At 44.0% G+C, this 23,779-nt stretch overlaps 5 protein-coding genes across 5 annotated transcripts in view; all 5 read right to left on the bottom strand.

Moving 5' to 3' along the window:
* The window catches only part of LOC306977799 (E3 ubiquitin-protein ligase TRIM11-like), a gene marked incomplete at its 3' end in the record, with an annotated part of 180,920 nt that extends 180,696 nt beyond the window's left edge, over window positions 1–224 (bottom strand). The window contains exon 1 of the mRNA XM_079576241.1: window positions 8–224. Within this exon, the coding sequence (XP_079432367.1) occupies window positions 8–217 (210 nt within the window). The 5' untranslated portion in view covers window positions 218–224. The remainder of the gene's footprint in view (window positions 1–7) is intronic.
* LOC306977700 (E3 ubiquitin-protein ligase TRIM62-like) overlaps window positions 1–11,804 on the bottom strand; it is a 202,749-nt gene extending 190,945 nt beyond the window's left edge. The window contains exon 1 of the mRNA XM_079576125.1: window positions 11,743–11,804. The gene's annotated coding sequence lies outside the window, so the exon portion shown is untranslated. The remainder of the gene's footprint in view (window positions 1–11,742) is intronic.
* Window positions 2,417–3,893, bottom strand: LOC306977798 (E3 ubiquitin-protein ligase TRIM35-like; the record flags this gene model as incomplete). Its single annotated transcript, XM_079576240.1, has 1 exon — window positions 2,417–3,893. The coding sequence occupies exon 1, from the start codon at window positions 3,890–3,892 to the stop codon at window positions 2,417–2,419; it is 1,476 nt and encodes a 491-aa protein (XP_079432366.1). The 5' UTR covers window position 3,893.
* Window positions 6,255–7,820, bottom strand: LOC306977796 (E3 ubiquitin-protein ligase TRIM35-like; the record flags this gene model as incomplete). Its single annotated transcript, XM_079576238.1, has 1 exon — window positions 6,255–7,820. The coding sequence occupies exon 1, from the start codon at window positions 7,728–7,730 to the stop codon at window positions 6,255–6,257; it is 1,476 nt and encodes a 491-aa protein (XP_079432364.1). The 5' UTR covers window positions 7,731–7,820.
* Window positions 10,123–11,635, bottom strand: LOC306977795 (E3 ubiquitin-protein ligase TRIM11-like; the record flags this gene model as incomplete). Its single annotated transcript, XM_079576237.1, has 1 exon — window positions 10,123–11,635. Exon 1 carries the CDS (start codon window positions 11,623–11,625, stop codon window positions 10,123–10,125), a length of 1,503 nt encoding a protein of 500 aa, XP_079432363.1. The 5' UTR covers window positions 11,626–11,635.
* Window positions 11,805–23,779: the final 11,975 nt, after the last annotated feature.

Here is a 23,779-nt window from a genome sequence, read left to right as displayed (position 1 = left end):
AGGAGACGCTCAGCTCTTTTAGAGCAAAGTTGACGTCTAAAGCCTCCTTTGAAGACCTCCTCCTGCAGACGGGGCAGGGCCTGCTCGGCTGTCGGGCCCAGTGCTCCGTGAGGCAGCGTTTGCAGAAGCTGTGGTGACAGCTCAGAGACACCGGCTCAGTCACAATGTCCAGACAAACTGAACACGTCAGATAAGACTCAAAAGAGGACTCTGCCATGTTTCTGTGCTCCTCTCCGCTCTGGTCTGTAGTTTCAGGCTGTAGATCCGCTCAGAGAGAGTTCACACTCTGGAGGACAGAGATGAGTCTGTGCTGTTGAAATTGCTTTGAATACTTTCATCTGCATTTCCTGTTCAACTGGTCTGTGCTTTGCTCTCTCCTGATCTCTCCCTATGATAAAGTACATTACACATAACAACACAACACTACAGCGCCACCTGGAGGACACTGTGATTCAGTGCACGTATTTTCGAATGTTTCATATTTATATATTTATTTAAACTGGCTATAGGATGAAAGTTCAGATATGAAGCATATTTTCTTTAAAACATTTCACCCCAGAAATAGAAGAAAACACAAGCATCTATTTAATTACGGATTGTTTTACTCTCGAAAAACACTTAACAAACTAACCTGTGCGTTTGCTGTGAGCGGCTCCTCTCCTCAGACCGGACTGGAACTTTGCTCAGAGCGGGACGTCTCCAGCTCGCCTCCATGGAGATGTGACTAACGGCGCCAAACAGTTGTATTCTCATCCTACTCCACTGTTTTATTATCCTCTGCAGAAATGTAATATTCTGTGTCATTAGGAGCATATGTTGTAGAATCCAAAATGTTCCTCCTGTTTTTGTTCACGGCTCATGTCGAATCAACCAATGAGCTAAAATAAGAGACATGAACCTTCCTCAGAAGTAGATTTAAAACTCTCTTTATCCCTGAACAATAAGTTACAGCCGTCGCTCCTTCAACACGTGTTTCCACATGAGTCAGAGAGGCCTGTTCTGCTCTGAGCTTTAGCTCCACAAACAATCCCAGCTCCAGCCTGGAGTAAAGTCACACTTTTATTTTCACATATTGAGGTTAAAAACACTCAAATGTGGAGAGATTGAGCATGTCGCGCTTTGAGAAACTTGTCAACACAGGCTGGTACGGTAAATATAAGACATTACTATTGTTATTATCATTAAGATCACATCATTTTACGCTCCAGCCTTTGATGGGCGGATAATTACACACTTAAAATATCAACAGTGAAGCGTTCAGCTGTTTGTGTGACGTCAAACCTGAACCAGTTCAACAAGTAAAAAGACTGTTGTTAATCTCTGAGAAACAGCTGGTTTCTATCAGACATATTCCCTCAGATTACTGTATGAAATCACAAAATAATAATGTTTGTTCCTGATTGACCTCCATATGTTTTTCTAACTTCAAAAGCAAATAAATATGACTTTTACTAATATCAGCGTCTTTAAACGTAACATAAATACAGTTCTGGCTCCTTATGAGTTATCCCAGATTTTCTTTGGCGTCAACAGTTATTCTTACAACCTTTATTGTTTATTAGTAATACTTTTACATGGTCTGTTTTATTTTTACATCCCACAGGAAGTGCTGCCGTTAGCCACTTCCTGTCGCTCGAGAGAAGTGAAAAATCAGTCAAACCCACTTCAGTCCCTGACCAGCTGTGACTTATATACAAGAGTATGTTTAGTACTAACTGCCAAGAGTATTTTGTGATGTTTAGACTAGTAATCTTCCCCCCATTATACGTTTTATCAGACGTTAGCATAGACGCTAGTTAGCCGTTAGCTCGCGGCTAACGTTAGCATGTTTACTTATTCACTTGGGCCTATCTGTGTGTATTAAGGGGCTATAGGCCACTATATTATTAGAGATCACAATATTTTATCCCAGTAAAATGCTGTTTTTATACATGTTGTTTACATATCAGCTCATATATTCTCTGTGTCTCTTGTTCACAGTTTTACCATTCATATCATATCAATCTCCATGCTATGTGTCCAGCCAATGAACCCAGCAAAAAGGAACAATGGTGGGTTTTGTGAGATGATGGTTATTATCTACCTGTCTGGCTAAGTGCGGGGGCAGGACAAACACTTTCCACGGTAGAGACATTGAAGTGAAATTTACCATAGATTTAATATTCACAAAGCGATTGTTACTGATTAATTTGATGATTACAGAGTCCTGGTCGACATGAAGCAGAAATGACACAATGTTCAATAAAATGACACTTAAGAACAGATTTTCTGTACAATAATCATGAACAGAGCGTTTAAACCTTTGCTCTGCAGCTGATGTTTCTGTGTTTGAACCCAGTCCCAGATTTATTATCAAGAAACTGATGTTAAAGCCGCCACCTAAATTCTCCTCTCAAAAGGAAATCAAAAGCCATATTCAGAAAATAGGAGGATAATCCATGGACCAACTGTCTTCACTCTGAACTTCACAGATCTTGAGTTCTTTGGTTTTAGCGCCACCTGCAGGTCCCACATAGAAGTAAGGAAAGAGTTTGTCGGTGGATGTTCCTTTGGGCACAGTGAGAGAGCACAGGGGGGTCATGTGATCAGCATCAGAGAAGGACAGTGTTCCTGTGTTAAAGTCCAGCTTCACTCGGATCTTCTCTGGAGACTTCTTCACTTCCACAGGTTTAGAGCCGTCACCGTATTGTCCTTTAATGTAATAAAAACGCAATAATACATTTTCAAGTGAAGTAAAACTCTTTTCTTTCCTCTCGACCGACTCTTTGGTGACTCCTATGCCCCAGTGAGGGAGGTCCCCCACCTCCACGTCCCACTGGTGAGTCCCAGAGCTGTAGCCCACAGAGCCCAGGACTATGGGAAAGTGACTGAACCGCTCTGGGACCTCAGGGAGTTCTTTATTCAGAGCCTCTGTGTTTCTCACTGAGCTCAGGTCATCAGACAGACTGAAACATTGATGTGCAGTGTTTGGATCCAAAACGACAGGTTGATATTTGACCAGTCTCTTCATCCGGGTCCAGACCCTGAAGCCCAGGTTTCCCAGGACTTTGGCCTGGTCCAGGAGCAGTCCTGCTTTGGGCCGTGGGCGGGGCGGGGCGCTCTCCTGTCGGGGCCTGTAGGTGTGTGTCTCCAGCTGCTGCTGCAGCTCCTGGATGATCTTGTCCACAGAGCTCAGCTTCTCCCGGAGCTTCTCCAGCTCTGGGCTGATGTTCTTCTTCTGTCGGAGCTGCTCCTCTCTCAGAGCGGATAAGGCCCTCTGCTCCTCCTCCTGAAGGAACTGGTGCAGCCGAGAGAACCCCGCCCTGATGTGGCGCTCGCAGTCTCCCGCCTGTTTCTCTGCGTAGAGCTGTATCTCCTCATAGCTCTGCTGTAGCTCCTCACACTGATGTTTCTCCTCAGTCAGAGCCTGCAGCTGTGAGGAGATCAGCTCCTTCAGCCTCCTCTGCGCCTCCTCTCCACTCACCACCGTGTGCTGTGGGTGCAGAGAGAACTCACAGAGCGGACAGAGCGGGCGCCAGTCGTCCAGGCAGAAGAGAGGGGGCACCTGCGGGTGAGAGGGGCACACGGACCACTGCCTCTGGGTCTGGGCTGAGGGCGGCTCTGACGCTCCCTGTGCAGGAGGCTCCTGTGTGGGCCGGTCCTGTGTTTGGGCTGACAGCTGGAGCTTCTGTCTGAAGGAGATGCTCAGCTCTTTTAGAGCAAAGTTGACGTCTAAAGCCTCCTTTGAAGACCTCCTCCTGCAGACGGGGCAGGGCCTGCTCGGCTGTCGGGCCCAGTGCTCCGTGAGGCAGCGTTTGCAGAAGCTGTGGTGACAGCTCAGAGACACCGGCTCAGTCACAATGTCCAGACAAACTGAACACGTCAGGAAAGACTCCAGAGAGGACTCTGCCATGTTTCTGGTCTCCTCTCCGCTCCGGTCTGTAGTTTCAGGCTGTAGATCCGCTCAGAGAGAGTTCACACTCTGGAGGACAGAGTTGAGTCTGTGCATGTAGAAATCTCTGAATACGTCTGTCCTTCCTGTTCAAACGGTCTTTTCTTTGTTCTCTCCTGATCTCTCCCTATGACTCAAACACTTTAAAGGCAAAGTACATGACACATAGCAACACAATACTACAGCGCCTCCACTACAAGCTCCTTTACATTGGCCGTTGCTGTAAACTGTCAGCACAGGTCAATAATAAAGTAGGAAATCTTTGTCTTTTTTCTCAAGTATATGGAGCTGCTGTCAGTGACTGTGTGCAGCTTTAGGTTTGTTTTGACATGTACGTCTGAAGAACGCAACAGCTACAACAAATTGTCTCTTAAAATTTAAACAAATGGGGGCGACAGTGGCACAGGTGGTCGAGCCGGTCGTCTCAGTGTGAGTGGGTGAGTGGTTCATTGATGTAAAGAACATTTGAGTTCCTCTTGATGAAAAAGCCCTTCATAATTCGAGACCATTTCACCACATCCTCAATAACTGTGTCGGCATCGGCCCAATTATACTGTTCACACATATGAGTCAGCTCAAGTCCTTTTTTTATTGTTATTTCATATAAATTGTAGGTTGGGATTATGTTGCAGGAAACCATCTGATACAAAGTCTGTATTTTATAGGTTATATTTGTAATGTGTATTTTAATGTTTTTTTTAATGGAAATGTGCAACAACTAAATCCGGTACAAAGAATATTTTATTTAAGATTAATGTTTCTTTTCACGGTTCCTGAACTAATGAACCAAACAAAATACATGAACCTTCCTCAGAAGTAGATTTAAAACTCTCTTTATCCCTGAACAATAAGTTACAGCCGTCGCTCCTTCAACACGTGTTTCCACATGAGTCAGAGAGGCCTGTTCTGCTCTGAGCTTTAGCTCCACAAACAATCCCAGCTCCAGCCTGGAGTAAAGTCACACTTTTATTTTCACATATTGAGGTTAAAAACATTCAAATGTGGAGAGATTGAGCATGTCGCGCTTTGAGAAACTTGTCAACACAGGCTGGTACGGTAAATATAAGACATTACTATTGTTATTATCATTAAGATCACATCATTTTACGCTCCAGCCTTTGATGGGCGGATAATTACACGCTTAAAATATCAACAGTGAAGCGTTCAGCTGTTTGTGTGACGTCAAACCTGAACCAGTTCAACAAGTAAAAAGACTGTTGTTAATCTCTGAGAAACAGCTGGTTTCTATCAGACATATTCCCTCAGATTACTGTATAAAATCACAAAATAATAATGTTTGTTCCTGATTGACCTCCATATGTTTTTCTAACTTCAAAAGCAAATAAATATGACTTTTACTAATATCAGCGTCTTTAAATTTAACATAAATACAGTTCTGGCTCCTTATGAGTTATCCCAGACTTTCTTTGGTGTGAACAGTTCTACTTACAACCTTTATTGTTTATTAGTAATACTTTTACATGGTCTGTTTTATTTTTACATCCCACAGGAAGTGCTGCCGTTAGCCACTTCCTGTCTCTCGAGAGAAGCGAAAAATCAGTTAAACCCACTTCTGTACCTGACCAGCTGTGACTTATATACAAGAGTATGTTTAGTACTAACTGCCAAGAGTATTTTGTGATGTTTAGACAAGTAATCTTCCCCCCAGTATACGTTTTATCAGACGTTAGCATAGACGCTAGTTAGCCGTTAGCTCGCGGCTAACGTTAGCATGTTTACTTATTCAGTTGGGCTTATCTGTGTGTATTAAGGGGCTATAGGCCACTATATTATTAGAGATCACAATATTTTATACCAGTAAAATGCTGTTTTTATGCATGTTGTTTACATATCAGCTCATATATTCTCTGTGTCTCTTGTTCACAGTTTTATCATTCATATTATATCAATCTCCATGCTATGTGTCCAGCCAATAAACCCAGCAAAAAGGAACAATGGTGGGTTTTGTGAGATGATGGTTATTATCTACCTGTCTGGCTAAGTGCGGGGGCAGGACAAACACTTTCCACTGTAGAGACATTGAAGTGAAATTTACCATAGATTTAATATTCACAAAGTGATTGTTACTGATTAATTTGATGATTACAGAGTCCTGGTCGACATGAAGCAGAAATGACACAATGTTCAATAAAATGACACTTAAGAACAGACTTTCTGTACAATAATCATGAACAGAGCGTTTAAACCTTTGCTCTGCAGCTGATGTTTCTGTGTTTGAACCCAGTCCCAGATTTATTATCAAGAAACTGATGTTAAAGCCGCCACCTAAATTCTCCTCTCAAAAGGAAATCAAAAGCCATATTCAAAAAATAGGAGGATAATCCATTGACCAACTGTCTTCACTCTGACCCTCACAGATCTTCAATTCTTTGGTTTTAGCGCCACCTGCAGGACCCACATAGAAGCAAGGAAAGAGTTTGTCGGTGGATGTTCCTTTGGGCACAGTGTGAGAGCACAGGGGGGTCATGTGATCAGCGTCAGAGAAGGTCAGAGTTCCTGTGTTAAAGTCCAGCTTCACTCGGATCTTCTCTGGAGACTTCTTCACTTCCACAGGTTTAGAGCCGTCACCGTATTGTCCTTTAATGTAATAAAAACGCAATAATACATTTTCAAGTGAAGTAAAACTCTTTTCTTTCCTCTCGACCGACTCTTTGGTGACTCCTATGCCCCAGTGAGGGAGGTCCCCCACCTCCACGTCCCACTGGTGAGTCCCAGAGCTGTAGCCCACAGAGCCCAGGACTATGGGAAAGTGACTGAACCGCTCTGGGACCTCAGGGAGTTCTTTATTCCGAGCCTCTGTCCTTCTCACTGAGCTCAGGTCGTCAGACAGACTGAAACATTGATGTGCAGTGTTTGGATCCAAAACGACAGGTTGATATTTGACCAGTCTCTTCATCCTGTTCCAGACCCTGAAGCCCAGGTTTCCCAGGACTTTGGCCTGGTCCAGGAGCAGTCCTGCTTTGGGCCGTGGGCGGGGCGGGGTGCTCTCCTGTCGGGGCCTGTAGGTGTGTGTCTCCAGCTGCTGCTGCAGCTCCTGGATGATCTTGTCCACAGAGCTCAGCTTCTCCCGGAGCTTCTCCAGCTCTGGGCTGATGTTCTTCTTCTGTCGGAGCTGCTCCTCTCTCAGAGCGGATAAGGCCCTCTGCTCCTCCTCCTGAAGGAACTGGTGCAGCCGAGAGAACCCCGCCCTGATGTGGCGCTCGCAGTCTCCCGCCTGTTTCTCTGCGTAGAGCTGTATCTCCTCATAGCTCTGCTGTAGCTCCTCACACTGATGTTTCTCCTCAGTCAGAGCCTGCAGCTGTGAGGAGATCAGCTCCTTCAGCCTCCTCTGCGCCTCCTCTCCACTCACCACCGTGTGCTGTGGGTGCAGAGAGAACTCACAGAGCGGACAGAGCGGGCGCCAGTCGTCCAGGCAGAAGAGAGGGGGCACCTGCGGGTGAGAGGGGCACACGGACCACTGCCTCTGGGTCTGGACTGAGGGCGGCTCTGACGCTCCCTGTGCAGGAGGCTCCTGTGTGGGCCGGTCCTGTGTTTGGGCTGACAGCTGGAGCTTCTGTCTGAAGGAGATGCTCAGCTCTTTTAGAGCAAAGTTGACGTCTAAAGCCTCCTTTGAAGACCTCCTCCTGCAGACGGGGCAGGGCCTGCTCGGCTGTCGGGCCCAGTGCTCCGTGAGGCAGCGTTTGCAGAAGCTGTGGTGACAGCTCAGAGACACCGGCTCAGTCACAATGTCCAGACAAACTGAACACGTCAGGAAAGACTCCAGAGAGGACTCTGCCATGTTTCTGTGCTCCTCTCCGCTCCGGTCTGTAGTTTCAGGCTGTAGATCCGCTCAGAGAGAGTTCACACTCTTCTTTGGACAGAGATGAGTCTGTGCATGTAGAAATCTCTGAATACGTCTGTCCTTCCTGTTCAAACGGTCTTTTCTTTGTTCTCTCCTGATCTCTCCCTATGACTCAAACACTTTAAAGGCAAAGTACATGACACATAGCAACACAATACTACAGCGCCTCCACTACAAGCTCCTTTACATTGGCCGTTGCTGTAAACTGTCAGCACAGGTCAATAATAAAGTAGGAAATCTTTGTCTTTTTTCTCAAGTATATGGAGCTGCTGTCAGTGACTGTGTGCAGCTTTAGGTTTGTTTTGACATGTACGTCTGAAGAACGCAACAGCTACAACAAATTGTCTCTTAAAATTTAAACAAATGGGGGCGACAGTGGCACAGGTGGTCGAGCCGGTCGTCTCAGTGTGAGTGGGTGAGTGGTTCATTGATGTAAAGAACATTTGAGTTCCTCTTGATGAAAAAGCCCTTCATAATTCGAGACCATTTCACCACATCCTCAATAACTGTGTCGGCATCGGCCCAGTTATACTGTTCACACATATGAGTCAGCTCAAGTCCTTTTTTTATTGTTATTTCATATAAATTGTAGGTTGGGATTATGTTGCAGGAAACCATCTGATACAAAGTCTGTATTTTATAGGTTATATTTGTAATGTGTATTTTAATGTTTTTTTTAATGGAAATGTGCAACAACTAAATCCGGTACAAAGAATATTTTATTTAAGATTAATGTTTCTTTTCACGGTTCCTGAACTAATGAACCAAACAAAATACATGAACCTTCCTCAGAAGTAGATTTAAAACTCTCTTTATCCCTGAACAATAAGTTACAGCCGTCGCTCCTTCAACACGTGTTTCCACATGAGTCAGAGAGGCCTGTTCTGCTCTGAGCTTTAGCTCCACAAACAATCCCAGCTCCAGCCTGGAGTAAAGTCACACGTTTATTTTCACATATTGAGGTTAAAAACATTCAAATGTGGAGAGATTGAGCAAGTCACGCTTTGAGAAACTTGCCAACACAGGCTTGTACGGTAAAGAAAGGACATTACTATTGTTATTATCATTAAAATTACATCATTTTACGCTCCACCCTTTGATGGGCGGATAATTACACACTAAAAATATCAACAGTGAAGCATTCAGCTGTTTGTGTGACGTCAAACCTGAACCAGTTCAACAAGTAAAAAGACCGTTGTTAATCTCTGAGAAAAAGCTGGTTTCTATCAGACATATTCCCTCAGATTACTGTATAAAATCACAAAATAACAATGTTTGTTCCTGATTGACCTCGATATGTTTTTCTAACTTCAAAAGCAAATAAATATGACTTTTACTCATATCAGCGTCTTTAAACGTAACATAAATACAGTTCTGGCTCCTTATGAGTTATCCCAGATATTTATTTGATGTTAATCAGTTCTTATAACCTTTATTGTTTATTAGTAATACATTTACATTGTCTGTATATTTTTAAATCCCACAGGAAGTGCTGCCGTTAGCCACTTCCTGTCTCTCGAGAGAAGTGAAAAATCAGTCAAACCCACTTCTGTACCTGACCAGCTGTGTCTTATATACAAGAGCATGTTTAGTACTAACTGCCAAGAGTATTTTGTGATGTTTAGACAAGTAATCTTCCCCCCATTATACGTTTTATCAGGCGTTAGCATAGACGCTAGTTAGCCGTTAGCTCGCGGCTAACGTTAGCATGTTTACATTTCAGTTGGGCCTATCTGTGTGTATTAAGGGGCTATAGGCCACTATATTATTAGAGATCACAATATTTCATACCAGTAAAATGCTGTTTTTATGCATGTTGTTTACATATCAGCTCATATATTCTCTGTGTCTCTTGTTCACAGTTTTACCATTCATATTATATAAATCTCCATGCTATGTGTACAGCCAAATAACCCAGAAAAAAGGAACAATGGTGGGTTTTGTGAGATGATGGTTATTATCTACCTGTCTGGCTAAGTGCGGGGGCAGGACAAACACTTTCCACTGTAGAGACATTGAAGACCATTTTATTCAGATTCCAACAATTAAAAGTGAAATTTACCATAGATTTAATATTCACAAAGTGATTGTTACTGATTAATTTAATGATTACAGAGTCCTGGTCGACATGAAGCAGAAATGACACAATGTTCAATAAAATGACACTTAAGAACAGACTTTCTGTACAATAATCATGAACAGAGCGTTTAAACCTTTGCTCTGCAGCTGATGTTTCTGTGTCTGAACCCAGTCCCAGATTTATTATCAAGAAATCGATGTTAAAGCCGCCACCTAAATTCTCCTCTCAAAAGGAAATCAAAAGCCATATTCAGAAAATAGGAGGGTAATCCATGGACCAACTGTCTTCACTCTGAACCTCACAGATCTTCAGTTCTTTGGTTTTAGCGCCACCTGCAGGTCGCACAGCAAAGTAAGGAAAAAGTTTGTCTGATGTTCCTTTGGTCACAGTGAGAGAGTACAGGGGGGTCATGTGATCAGCGTCAGAGAAGGACAGAGTTCCTTTGTTAAAGTCCAGCTTCACTCGGATCTTCTCTGGAGACTTCTTCACTTTCACAAGTTTAGAGCCGTCACCGTATTGTCCTTCATAGTAACCAAAAAAAAAAGATCCCTTTAAAAGTGAAGTAACACACTTTTCTTTCCTCTTGACCGATTCTTTGGCGACTCCTATGGCCCAGGCCGGGTGGTCTCCCACCTCCACGTCCCACTGGTGAGTCCCAGAGCTGTAGCCCACAGAGCCCAGGACTATGGGAAAGTGACTGAACCGCTCTGGGACCTCAGGGAGTTCTTTATTCAGAGTCTCTGTGTTTCTCACTGAGCTCAGGTCGTCAGACAGACTGAGGTACGGACTCGCAGTGTTTGGATCTAAAACGACAGCTTGATATCTGACCAGTCTCTTCATCCGGGTCCAGACCCTGAAGCCCAGGTTTCCCAGGACTTTGGCCTGGTCCAGGAGCAGTCCTGCTTTGGGCCGTGGGCGGGGCGGGGTGCTCTCCTGTCGGGGCCTGTAGGTGTGTGTCTCCAGCTGCTGCTGCAGCTCCTGGATGATCTTGTCCACAGAGCTCAGCTTCTCCCGGAGCTTCTCCAGCTCTGGGCTGATGTTCTTCTTCTGTCGGAGCTGCTCCTCTCTCAGAGCGGATAAGGCCCTCTGCTCCTCCTCCTGAAGGAACTGGTGCAGCCGAGAGAACCCCGCCCTGATGTGGCGCTCGCAGTCTCCCGCCTGTTTCTCTGCGTAGAGCTGTATCTCCTCATAGCTCTGCTGTAGCTCCTCACACTGATGTTTCTCCTCAGTCAGAGCCTGCAGCTGTGAGGAGATCAGCTCCTTCAGCCTCCTCTGCGCCTCCTCTCCACTCACCACCGTGTGCTGTGGGTGCAGAGAGAACTCACAGAGCGGACAGAGTGGGCGCGACTCGTCCAGGCAGAAGAGAGGGGGCACCTGCGGGTGAGAGGGGCACACGGACCACTGCCTCTGGGTCTGGGCTGAGGGCGGCTCTGACGCTCCCTGTGCAGGAGGCTCCTGTGTGGGCCGGTCCTGTGTGGGCCGGTCCTGTTTGGGCCGGTCCTGTGTTTGGCCTGACAGCTGGAGCTTCTGTCTGAAGGAGACGCTCAGCTCTTTTAGAGCAAAGTTGACGTCTAAAGCCTCCTTTGAAGACCTCCTCCTGCAGACGGGGCAGGGCCTGCTCGGCTGTCGGGCCCAGTGCTCCGTGAGGCAGCGTTTGCAGAAGCTGTGGTGACAGCTCAGAGACACCGGCTCAGTCACAATGTCCAGACAAACTGAACACGTCAGGAAAGACTCCAGAGAGGACTCTGCCATGTTTCTGTGCTCCTCTCCGCTCCCGTCTGTAGTTTCAGGCTGTAGATCCGCTCAGAGAGAGTTCACACTCTGGAGGACAGAGTTGAGTCTGTGCTGTTAAAATCTGTAAACACTTACAATACGTCTGCACTTCCTGTTCAACCGGTCTGTGCTTTACTCTCCTGATCTCTCCCTGTGACAGCACAGATTGAAAGGCAACATTACACATAGCAACACAGGCCCTACAGCGCCACCTGGAGGACACTTTCATTCAGTGCACATCTTTGTGTCATCGTTGAAGCTCCTTTTGTTGGCTGTTGCTGTAAACTGTCAACATAAAAATATACACTGCCATTTATGTAGTTAGTGATATGGAGCTGCTGTCCATGACTGTGGGCTGGGGTTTGTAAATTTAGCCAAGAAATAAATTTGGTAAAGTTTCCAGTTTCACTATGAAACAAGATGATGATCTGTATCACTTCCAAATATCTCATTAACTTATTAAAACAGATGAAACTTGGCTTACACATCATACTTATAACTTTCACAGAATTCTTTCTCCTAATATAAAGTTTTCTCTCTGGAGGAGGTTGTGGGTTCGACTCCTGATCTTGCCGTCCGTGTGTTCCCGCTGCAGCTCATCCTTTTACAATAATTTAATAGGACAAATTAAATATTTTTACTGCGGCGTGGATTTACGGCAGCTCTTTTTATGGAGGACAGAGGCTGGAACAATGACAAACGACGCTGTCCCCAAAGTTTGGAGTAAAGTCACGTGAACCAGAGGACGTCGTATTTCAGCTCGTGACTTTGTGACTGAGCTCCCTCTGGACCTTGTTACAGTCCGAGCTCGGGCTCAGATCCCGGTCTGACTCTGTCGGCCTAAACCTGGAGCTGGTTCATCCGAGTGGCACTAATCTCTTTGGGGAGATCAGTTTAAACCGGGGATCTCTGACCAGAAGCTCTTTCCAACAGCTCCCAAAGGCACATTTTAGATGCATTTCCTTTTTCTTCTGCACATGTTTGACAGAATCTAAACTTTTACATCAGATATAGTTAAGTACAAAGGGAAAACTTGCTGCCAAAGTGGTGGTTTTGAACAGGAAACACAAGATAAAGGCGGCAACCTCCCTCTCTCTTGGTACAGCTGCTTTTTCTGCAATACTTGGATACTCTGGAATCTTTTGTACGTCTTTGCTGTGTTTTTGTGGGGTTCGCTGGATTTTCTTTTACTGCAAAGAGTCCATAATGGTCCTGAAGAAAGCAGCTTTTTAAATTTAAACTTTAAATCTCTGAGAATTTGGACATGCTGTATCTCATTTTGACGGCAAGACTGTTCTGTTTTGGGTCACGGTTTGTGATTTGGTGATGGTCCCGACATCACACCAGTTGAGAACCACTGTTTTAGACCAGATTTCTTGTATTTTTTCTCCAGTTAGAGTAAAAATAGTCAGAAATGGGGCTCTCCGGTGTTCAAATCAAGCGATGGTGAATACAAGGCTTTCGGCTTCATTGAAAACAATGGGAGACACTTCATCAGGTGGTTGTCATTGGATTTGAGAGGATTTATTAAGATGAATAATTGTCAGATTTTGATTAAATGTCATTTCTTTATCATGATTACCTGCATATTGAGGCAAAAGTCTGATATAAACAGAAGTTGGAATTAATTGGTCCAGATGAATGTTTGTACAAACTGCCTAGTACACGTCGCTAATCCATCGAATTTCACACATTTAGGTTTCGCCTTTCGGGAAATAATCATTATCTAAGTTAAACGTAATGCAGACAAGAAAATGTAGAAGCTCTTCGGCGATGCTCTTTCTAGTTTATCTGGCTTTAGATTTGGCTAAAGCATGACTTAGCTAACACGTGTCATGACATTAAACATTCGATTAACAATTATTTTATGTTTAAAGCAAAGTAAATGGTAGAATTTGGAGCCTGATTTGTGCAGACGCCGATTCTAGTCATTAACTCACTCAGTTTACAAGATTGAAGCTGTAGTTCTGACAAAATGGAAACATCCAAAAGCACAACAGCTTTTGGGCAGGATTTACTAAGAAAAACTCAATCTGTCATTCACAGGCAAAAACGCTGTCTAATACCGCCATTGTTTTCACTGCCACATCTAAATTACTCTGAAATTCCCCGGATGTTAGAAGAGCCCAATATCCAAACTAATTCAAAATTAATACCAGTATGCATAAAAATATATTCTTGATGAAATTAACCTTGATGTTCGGGAGACTCCAGAGGCACCAGCAGCTTCAAATACCTGTTTGCTGCTTTGTAGCAGCTGTTCTCTTAATCTGATGTATTTGTCTGGCAGAAACCGTCCCTATTGTGCCTATGGATGGATGGATGGATGGATGGATGGATACTTTATTGTCAGATGTCTGAAATTTGTTTTACAGTTCAGCTGCTCCGTATCAACACAAAATACAGAAATAAGACAATTCACAAAGACATTAAAAACAATTGTCCACTCGCCATAACACACTTTGATTTATGACTTAAGCTCCTCATTTAGTTTCAGGATGGACTGATGAACAAAGGAGTTCCTCAATCTGACCTTATTGAAGTCTGGCACTTTATCTGCACAAACCCGTGTGTGTCTGAATCAGCAGTATGATGATTATGCTCAATCTTTCATGAAATGTCGAAAGGTTTTCACACCTAGACCAAGGCATTCAACAATTTCACGGTTTTCATCAGCAGAGAGATCCTTTTTCTTTCCCTTATTGCTTGAAAATTATGATCCAACAATGTGGAACGTCCTTTTAACTGGGCTTACCTGAAAACTAATCATCCCAGGAGTCTGAGATTAATGTCAGTGGTTCAAAGAGCCCTGAAACACAACACCATCCATGGGTTTCATTGAGAAATTGCATTATAATTGCTAACCCTAAGCGTAACCCTGAGGTGGCAGGTAACAGGTTAACCTAAGCACGACTCATTCACTGACTTTTCGTGCCTCGTAGAAACTCTGCTGCGATCACAATGACGTCTCTCTCCTCTGCAGCAGATTTATGAGCCTCTATATTAAAATAATGATACGCAGAGGGCATGTTAGCGCCGGGACAGAGCAGCCTTGACTGCTTCACAAACGGCCTTCCCTTTGAAAATAAATGCTACTGTAAATCACAAAGTCACAGGGTTTGTTTTAAAGGTGATAAAGTATAATATATAATCCTTTTTTCCCCACATATAGAAACTGTAAGGAGAGATAAGTCACGGTTCCTTCATCAAAACCAGAAATCTTTCTCCAAGTGCAAGCATATTTCCCCCCAAACCTTTCATCCACACTCGTCTGACAAAGCAAAGGTGTGTAAAAGCGATGGGACGGGCCCGTCAGAGCAAAGGACTGACAGGAACCCGTCAGACACTTTGTGGAAAATGGGAAAACAAAGCTGTGTGTGTGTTTTGGAGCGCAGCGAGGCGAGGGCGGCGATGGAGGCGTTTGCTCGCACGGTTTCTTGTTGCTGACAGGTTTGAAAGCACGTCGAGGTGTAGGAACTCGGAGAGAGGGGGAGAGAAAACCCCGGGGGCTGGAGCCGCTGAGGTTGAGGCATGTTGTAGGAAATGTAAATGTCAAACAAAAGCGTCGGAGTCGTGAGCGAGAACCAGCGGTGTTTTGGGTCCGGGTCGTGTTTCGGTTTAACGGCGTGTCGGAAACTTAAGAAGGACTTTCACTGGAGAGGATAGAGAAAGTTTCCTGGTCCCAGAGCAGAGAGGGGTCTTCAAAGATCCAGTTCAACGCTTGAATTCATATTGAAAACCTTGTGGATCTGTAGGGATGTCAAATTTAGCAGAAAAAGACCATTCACAATAGTCATGACCAACATAAGGTTAATGTCTTTTGCTCCGTACAGTTTTCTTCTAAACTTTATGCGGCCCATTAGTCCGACGTCTCATTATTCTGATTATTCCCTTTGAGTAGGGGTTGAAAAATAAAATTAGGTCCAGGCAAGAGTCCACTGACCTTAAGGTTAGGGCCAGTGGTTGTATATGGCTCTGTAATCCACAATACACAATACTGGGTTAGAGATGTCGGACTAATGGCACCTCTGCTCAAATGTACATTTTCGGACTAATGAGATGTCGGACTAATGGCATGGCACCCACAACTTTCACACAGGTTTCACGCAATAACAACTTTGCACATAAAGGAATACGTGTAAAAAGAGACAGATTAAACTTACAGAACATGGTCAGAAATGCAGCTAAACCACTCCCTGCTGGCACTTTCTGGAAAGGTTTCCTCTTCAATGGTGAAACTTACTATCCGGGCGCACAAATAATCCTCCGTGATCCTCTGGCTGCTCCTCCGTGGCTGTGTGTGTCTGTTTTGTTGGATTGTTTACATTAGCCAAGTTAGCGCAGGTTTGTAGCTGATTTTCTTTTGAAATCCACCAGGTTCTATTCCCTGGCTGGTTTAAGACTACTTGTTGGGTTCGTGTGATTCCCTGGGCTTGACCAGAAAGTGCCGTGGCCCTCTACGGTGTCTGTCAACAATATACTTCAATAGCGTCATACTATCTCTCATCAAAAACAGACTGGGAGCTGTGTTTGGAGCCACTCGTGTATCTTTGATTCATCTTTGATCTGTTCTTTGCAGTGTGGCAGCAGCTCCCAAAAAGGTCCTTCTGAGGTCCTACATATCCAGGAAACTTTCCATCATGTTTAGATGTAACGCAGTGCCCATTCTCTGTTCTACGTTTTGGAAAAATATGCACTGTTGATTTTACTGCGAGTTACTTGCTTTTGAAATTAGATTTGTTTGTTTTTTTGTTGTAGAACTTCAGGACACATTTTCAAGACCAGGAGCATTAACATTGACAATGCAACAGATGATGTAGGACGAATAACTGCGGCCTTTGCCAACTGGAACCATTGGAATAGGTTCCTAAGTGTTAAGTGGGCCACACCGCCTTTGCTCTGCCCAATCCCGTCAGACCTTGGAAGCTCAGCAGGAAGGGCCTGGTCGGTACTTGGATGGGAGACCGTTTGGTAACACCAGGAAGCCTAGCGAATGTAGTGAGTGAGTGAGTGAGTGGTTGGTGGTGGCCGGAGGGGCCGGTGGCGCAGACTGGTTGCCTCGCTTCCGTCAGTCTACCCCAGGGCAGCTGTGGCTACAATAGTAGCTTACCACCACAGAGTATGGAGTGAATGAATAATGCAATGTAAAGCGTCTTTAAGTGTCCAGAAAAGCCCTATATAAAACCGGTGCATTATTATTATTATTGTTATGAGACGTAGTTCTATCCATTTTCTTCGCTTTATCCGGGGCAGTCTCAGCAGAGATGCCCAGACTTCCTGATCCAGGCCAGCTCGGAGACCCACCAGCGTGCCCTTGGTCTTCCACGAGGCCTCCTCCCAATAGGACATGCCTGGAACACCTCACGAGGGAGGCGGCCACAGAGACAAAGTTTTGGAAGGAAATGTCCAAATGTTTTCCCTGATCATGACTTGGAAGTGATGGGATTCACAAACCTGCCACATTTGTCTTATGGCTGGAAGTCCTCACATCTGACCAACACCCAGAGCTCCACCCAAAGCCAACAGTTCCTGAAGTCTCCTCAAAGCCTCAGGAAGCGTCTGACGTTTTTATTATGAGCAACAAAAGCTCACGGGGAAAGACGGAGCTCACCTCCTCGAGCCGGTTCATCAAGTGCATCCTTCTTTCCGCCACTTTCCCTTCACTTTGAGTTTATCCTCCCGAGTTCGACTTCCTGTCCGCTCCTCCACATTTCACTTTAGCCCCGCTCTCGGAGATACGGCTGCAGCTCGCCGGATCAATCCCGCGCCCGTTTAGCTAATTGTCTGCGATCGTGAGCGGCGGCTAATTCTCCTCCTCCCCCTCTCTCCGCCGGATCCGTCAGCGGGTCGATGGCATTGACGGGCGCCCGGCGGTTTGGACAGGTGTTTGTCTCTGCGTGGAGCGGGCGCACGCGGCGGCGAGGGAGGAGGGCGGCGGGGGGGGGAAGATGGCCGCCTCGTCGTGCGCGGTTTAGCGGTAATGAGGAAGAACAGATGAGGCGGACGTTTTGACAGCGGCTGACGGACGGAGAGAGGCTCGGTCTCCCGCGGGGGGGATCTTTTATTGTCAATGTTGAGATTTTTTTTAGCAAGTTTTCTCTTTTAACCCCTTAACTCCCACCCGAACCGAGCACATTTTCTCCAGTTTGGCTTTACCCCAGTCCAAAAGCTTCTGGAAAAAAGGTGAGGAAATAGCAACAAAACTGAGACGAAACAATGATGGAAATGTGACAAAAAAGTGAGAAAACATTGACAAAAAAGTGACGAAAAATTGGTGAAAAAGTGGCAAAAATGTCACAAGAAATTGACAAAAAATTGACGAAAAAATGACAAAAATGTGACAAAAATGTGATAAAAATTTGACCAAAAATTGACAAAAATTTAATTTTGCTGAGACTGGCTTGTAGAGTAGCTTGTGCTAAGTAGAGAACGCAGTCAAAAAAAGCAAAAATAAAAGTCCTTTATTGAATATGGACCAGCCTACGCATTTCGACCGCACAGGTCTTTGTCAGGGCATGTAAAATTGATCACAAGTGTGGAGATTTTAAACAGAGTGATCATGTGACCAATCATGTCACGTGATCAGCCTGATGATCAGAAGCAGAAAGACAAAACAACAATACGTAGATAAATAAATAAAATTGTCCTGGCCAGGACTGACACGAAAAGACCCAGAGCAGAAAAGTGAAGCATAACATGAAGCCTGAATACACCCACAGATGGACACTGGAGGCAAAAAAATATAACTCAGTGAACAAAGGTAAGTACATGCATCAACATTATAAAACATTCCTTAGTCAAGACCAAACATGACAGAATAAGCCAACCTTGACCACAGAGCAAAAATGAACATAGAAGTAAATATGATAGCCTTTCATAAGGAAGGGGAGAAGTCAATTTCTTCATTCAACCCAGGTAAATGAGTGGCTCCCAGAGAGTCAATCCAGTACGTTTCACGTTGTAAGAGTTTTTTTAGTTTATTGCCACCACGGGGGTCCATTTCAACAGTTTCGATGACCATCACTTTAAGGTGGTTTAAGCTCGAGTGGCCAGAGTTTTTGAAGTGCTTTGCGATGGGGTAGTCCATATTTTGAGTTCTAACCGCATCTTTCTTTGAGTTTTCTCTTTGTGCGTCCAATGTAAAAACAACCACAATCGCAGTCAATCCTGTATACTACGTAGGTGGAGTTGCAGTTGGCAAAGGAACGAGATAAATTTGTGTGATAAATCTGTTCATAGTTTGACATAAAACTGCTAAAAAGAGTGAAAAATTGTGATCCCTGCTTAAACTTATACACAGGGTATCCGCAGGGTCTTAAAAAGTCTTAAAAAGTCTAAAATTCAAGAATCCAAATTTAAGGCCTTAAAAAGTCTAAAATTCGGCCTATTTGGTCTTAAATCCATGGTAAACTGGTCTTAAAAATTAACGTTTAACGACCCAATTATTTGCGCACAATTTAGTTTAAAAAGTCGACAAATAAATGCACAGAAGCAGCGATGAGGAGCCGCCCGGTGCCGCTCATTTACGCACTGGCCACCGCCACAAACAACGTAAACTCAGCGATAGTCGAGCGAGGCAGAAGGACTCTCCTTCAGAGCTTTATCCACCAAAAAAACCACTGAAGTCAGCAGAGTTTAGGAATCCAAAACATGACCACTGTGTCGCTGATGGATCCGTAATGCTGCTGTCGGTGGAAAGATACGTCCAATATGAAACAACGTGGAGATAATCCTCACTGTAAATATCCAACTCAAGGTCATGAACGGCATCATTCCCAATAAAGTTTGTCCAAATGTTGGGAAACACAAAGCGAATGCTCCTCTGCTCAGGGACAGAAGGAAAGAGAAAGTCCTGTTACTTTAGAAACACGTTTCTCACTTTGTTCATCAAAACATCTGACAAACAAGTTTAGAAAACAGAAAACCTAGACTAGATTCTGGCCTAATAATAATATCATTAAAATAATTATGATCATTAATTAGTTGTAAAGTTGACAGTGTTTTCTTCTGTGCAAACGAGTGGAAAAGCTGCTTTTATTTTTAGAAACAGTGAATGTTTACCAGCTCAAGTATTACAAAGCATTTTAAATACAAAAACTAAATATCTGCTGTTTTCTTTCATTCAGTCGATAATTGTGAGTAATTATTCAATCTCAATATTCTTATTATGGGATAAGGTTGTTAAAACTTGAATGGTCGTTAAAATGCCTAATGTGAAAAATGAAGTTCTTACATTTGTACATCCCACTGTGAAATCAGAAACAACAGTTTGACACTTGGATTTTTGTGACAGTGATTTTCTTTACAGTCCATTTATATATTGCGCGTTCAAAAACAGGTCTTATTTTTGAGATTTTGTGGTCTCAAAAAGGTCTTAAAAAGTCTTAAATTTGACTTGTCCAACTCCGCAGATGCCCTGGACACATCTCAGTTACGTGTTTTGTCTATATCCCTGCAGTGTCTCGTTATCGTACAGTATCTTCAATGACTTTGGGGTTAAACCTGTCTTTCCTCTTCGTTACTTCTCCCGCACATCTTCACCAAATCTTTCTATACTTTTCCATCCGGTTTCCAGCTCTTCCTCCCTGAACGCCGTCTCCTTGGGCGCCTCGGCGTGTGGCAGCTTGTACTTAAGCCTGACGTCCGGCGCCTAAAAGCATCGCGCCCACTTCAACGCGGCACAAAGAAAAACAAAATAAGTTGGTCTTGTTTTTTCTCTCCCCAGAGGACGGCACCTTTGGAGAGACGCTGAATTGACTTTCCCATTAGCGGCTCAGTGCAAACTCGTCCGGCCACCGCGCGCAGGAAATGAATGTTATTTTGGCGGAGTTTATAAAGTGAATTCTCTGACCCGCTGTGCCGTCGTCTCTCTCTAAATGTGCGAGGGCTTTCTGCAAACATGCCCGCTGCTTTCGTAATGTTGTTTTCCTTTGTGCAGCGTCTCTGTAAGAAATTAGACCAAGTGCTGCGGGTCGTTAGCTGCAAAATGACCAGAGGAGACGTGGAAGGCAGAGGAAGCAGGTTATTGTTGGAGCAGTAAGGCTTATGAAGGAGGAAGTACATTGAGAACAGTGTGGTTGGAATATTTAGGAAACTGAAGCTGAAAACAGGATAATATTTGCTGCGTCTTGAGGGAAATGTGAAGTATAGTCTGATTAAAAAAAATCCCTGGAGAAACTGCTAGACTAAATATTGTCTTTTCTTCCCGTTTTATACAAGATAGGTAGAAAAGCCCTGTCCATACGAAGGACCAAACGCAAAGATATTTTATCAGTCCAGTGTGTCGTCCATACGAGCCGACGTTTTGGGCGTCTGAAAACATTTTCCAAACCAGGTCCCAGAGTGGAAAGACCTCAAAACGCCGTTTACGTGGCAACTTTTACTAAAACTATGATGTCACAGCTCCAGAGTGGTGTCTGTGATCCATAATCTACTGACCTTATAATGAGATGTACTCATGGATTTATTATGGTTTTACTCCGCTCCTCTTTGCTCCATGTAGTCCACAAGCCACAGGTCCATCCGTCCATTTTCTTCCGCTTAATCCGGGGCCGGGTCGCGGGGGCAGCAGTCTCAGCAGAGATGCCCAGACTTCCCGATCCACGCACACCTCCTCCAGCTGTTCTGACCCCGAGGTGACACCAGGCCAGCTCGGAGACATAGTCCCTCCAGCATGTCCTGGGCCTTCCACGAGGGGGGGGGGGGGAGGTGTTCCAGGCATGTCCTAGTGGGACAAGGACAAGCCATAGCTGACAAGTAGAAAAACACGAGTCTGTGTTTTTGGACTGACAGTAAAAGTCCGGTCACTGACAGGTGTGATTGAAAATGAATCATCTGCATAATCTTATTGAATAAATATCCTTATGTCTTGAATTTGTCTTGGTGAACTATACCACACTAAACTATTGACCTGGACCTTGATTGGAACTTGGATAAACACTGGTGAAGAGATCAGGTCCTGTCTGGTTTGGGTTATCTCTTCAGAAACAGAAAACAACCGTAAAACTGCCTCCTCTGGTCTTTTATTGTTTCCTTTGTATTTACTGGCTGGACTAAATACTCGAGTGAAGGGAGGAACCTCAGACTTAAGATGTTGGTGTGAGCACAATTTCTCCAGCTCAGTTTTACCCAAATCTATAAGCTTCTCGACTGGAGCGTGCAGCCTATTGACCAGTTTTGCGCCTCATTTGAAAGCTAAGACCTACAGAACTCATCTAAGGATTTCCCTTGTGTTGTCACCACTTCCTTTTGTTTTTGTTGCTCTTTTACATTTCGTTTTTGTCACTATTTCAACACTTTTTCCAAGAAGCTTTTCATAAACAAGGCAACTCAATGTGCCTACATGAAGAACAGCCCCAGGTCCGACTCCCACCTGGACGGGGCCTTTCTCTGGGGTATTTGCATGTTCTCCTCCACATCATGGATCATCTACAGTATGTCCTCCTCCTCCTCCTCTGGCTCTGACTCCATTCTCACCTAAAAGTCGGATTTAAAGTCTTCTGAAAGATGCTGTGTATTTGTTTGAAACTTTCAGTGTGTGTGGCGGTGCTGCTGGACAGAAAGGCAATTTGGTTTAACTATTTAATATCAGACCTAGAGCTGGATATTGATCAGTTTCTGCTGACTGTAAGTCCGTGTGTTGCTGACTCACTCTTAACAATTGTGCGACTGTAGTTGAAATGCTTAGTTCGTTCCTATCGCACATGTTTTGTAACTTTTCTAAATCCGGCAGCGTAGGATCATGTTATCAAACCCTCTCAGGGGAACAGTGCAGAGGTGGATCTTTGTGTGAACCGGGACTGAAACTCTGCTGCGCCGTCTGCTCCAGGACCGAGACCTGAGCCAAGACCAAAAGCTTTATATGTTAGAAACCCACTCGAGCTGTGGTTCTTCAACTTTACACACCAAATATCTGACACCAGTCCATCAAATCAGGACTAAACAGTTTCTCAAGTAGATCTGTGTAAACCAGGCTAAACCCAGTACTAAAGAATGTATGGATTAGATCTAAAATGGCAGTGGAGCCTGTGCCATAGATTGAAAAGCATTAAAGTGCCGACTGTGTTTCCTGTGGGCTCTGGATGGAATTGAACAAAGGACCTTCTCGCCTCTTCCAAAACAGAAGAAAAAGAGCTTTAACCTCTTAACTCCCGTCTGAACCGAGAGGATCTTTTTCCTCACGTTATCAGATTTTTTCTAGATTTTTTTGTGGGTATTCGACTCATTTTTGTAACTGTCTTTTCATTTTTTTCTCTTTTTTTTCTCATTTTTTTCATTTTTTATTTATTTTTTTTGTCTTTTTTTTGTCAATTTTTTGTAATTTTTTTGTCATTTTTTTGTCAAATTTTAATCACATTTTTGTCATTTTTTGGTCACATTTTTGTCATTTTTTTGTCACATTTTTGACACATTTTTGTCATTTTTTCGTCCATTTTTCGTCAATTTCTTGTGACATTTTTGTGACATTTTTGCCACTTTTTTATACATTTTTTGTCACTTTTATGTCAATGATGGAGAATTATAGAGTTAATTCAGCCATGGCACATTCCTTTCGAATCTTATCATATTGTACTGTCAAAGGGGAACATTCAGGCGCCGACCTTCTACATGACTTGTGGCCTAGTCAACGTGGCACATTGTCCGAGAGGTAGACTGTTAGTGCCTACGTGTAACCGAGGCTATATAGCTCTCTTCATGTGGAAGTATCCCCAGACTCTGAATGATCAATGCTCTGAACATTGTGTTTTCACTGTTCAAATGTCTCCAGGCCTGTAATACGGTAATAAACTTCTACCATGTAAGACATCCAGACTGTGTCCCGTCTCTCCATCCACATCTCCTCCGGACTCCTTTAGTATTTCCCTAACAGTCAATGTTTTCTCACTTTTTTGTCACATTTCCATCATTGTTTTCGTCTAAGTTTTGTTGCTATTTTCACAGCTTTTCTCCAGAAGCTTTTGGACTGGGGTAAAGCCAAACTGGAGAAAATGTGCTCGGTTCAGGTGGGAGTTATGGGGTTAATAAAGAATAAAAAGCAAGAATGTTTTGTCCCTCATTTACTGAAAAAACAGTCGAAGAAATGAGGTGAAAGTGGTGATTGTTTAGCAGGTTGTTAGTTGTTCAAAGGGATGCA

This window comes from Gobius niger (genome assembly GCF_951799975.1).
Source record: "Gobius niger genome assembly, chromosome: 18".
Lineage (NCBI taxonomy): Eukaryota > Metazoa > Chordata > Actinopteri > Gobiiformes > Gobiidae > Gobius > Gobius niger.
The sequence above is the reverse complement of the archived record's forward strand: the minus strand, read 5'-3'. Positions and strand labels throughout refer to the sequence as shown.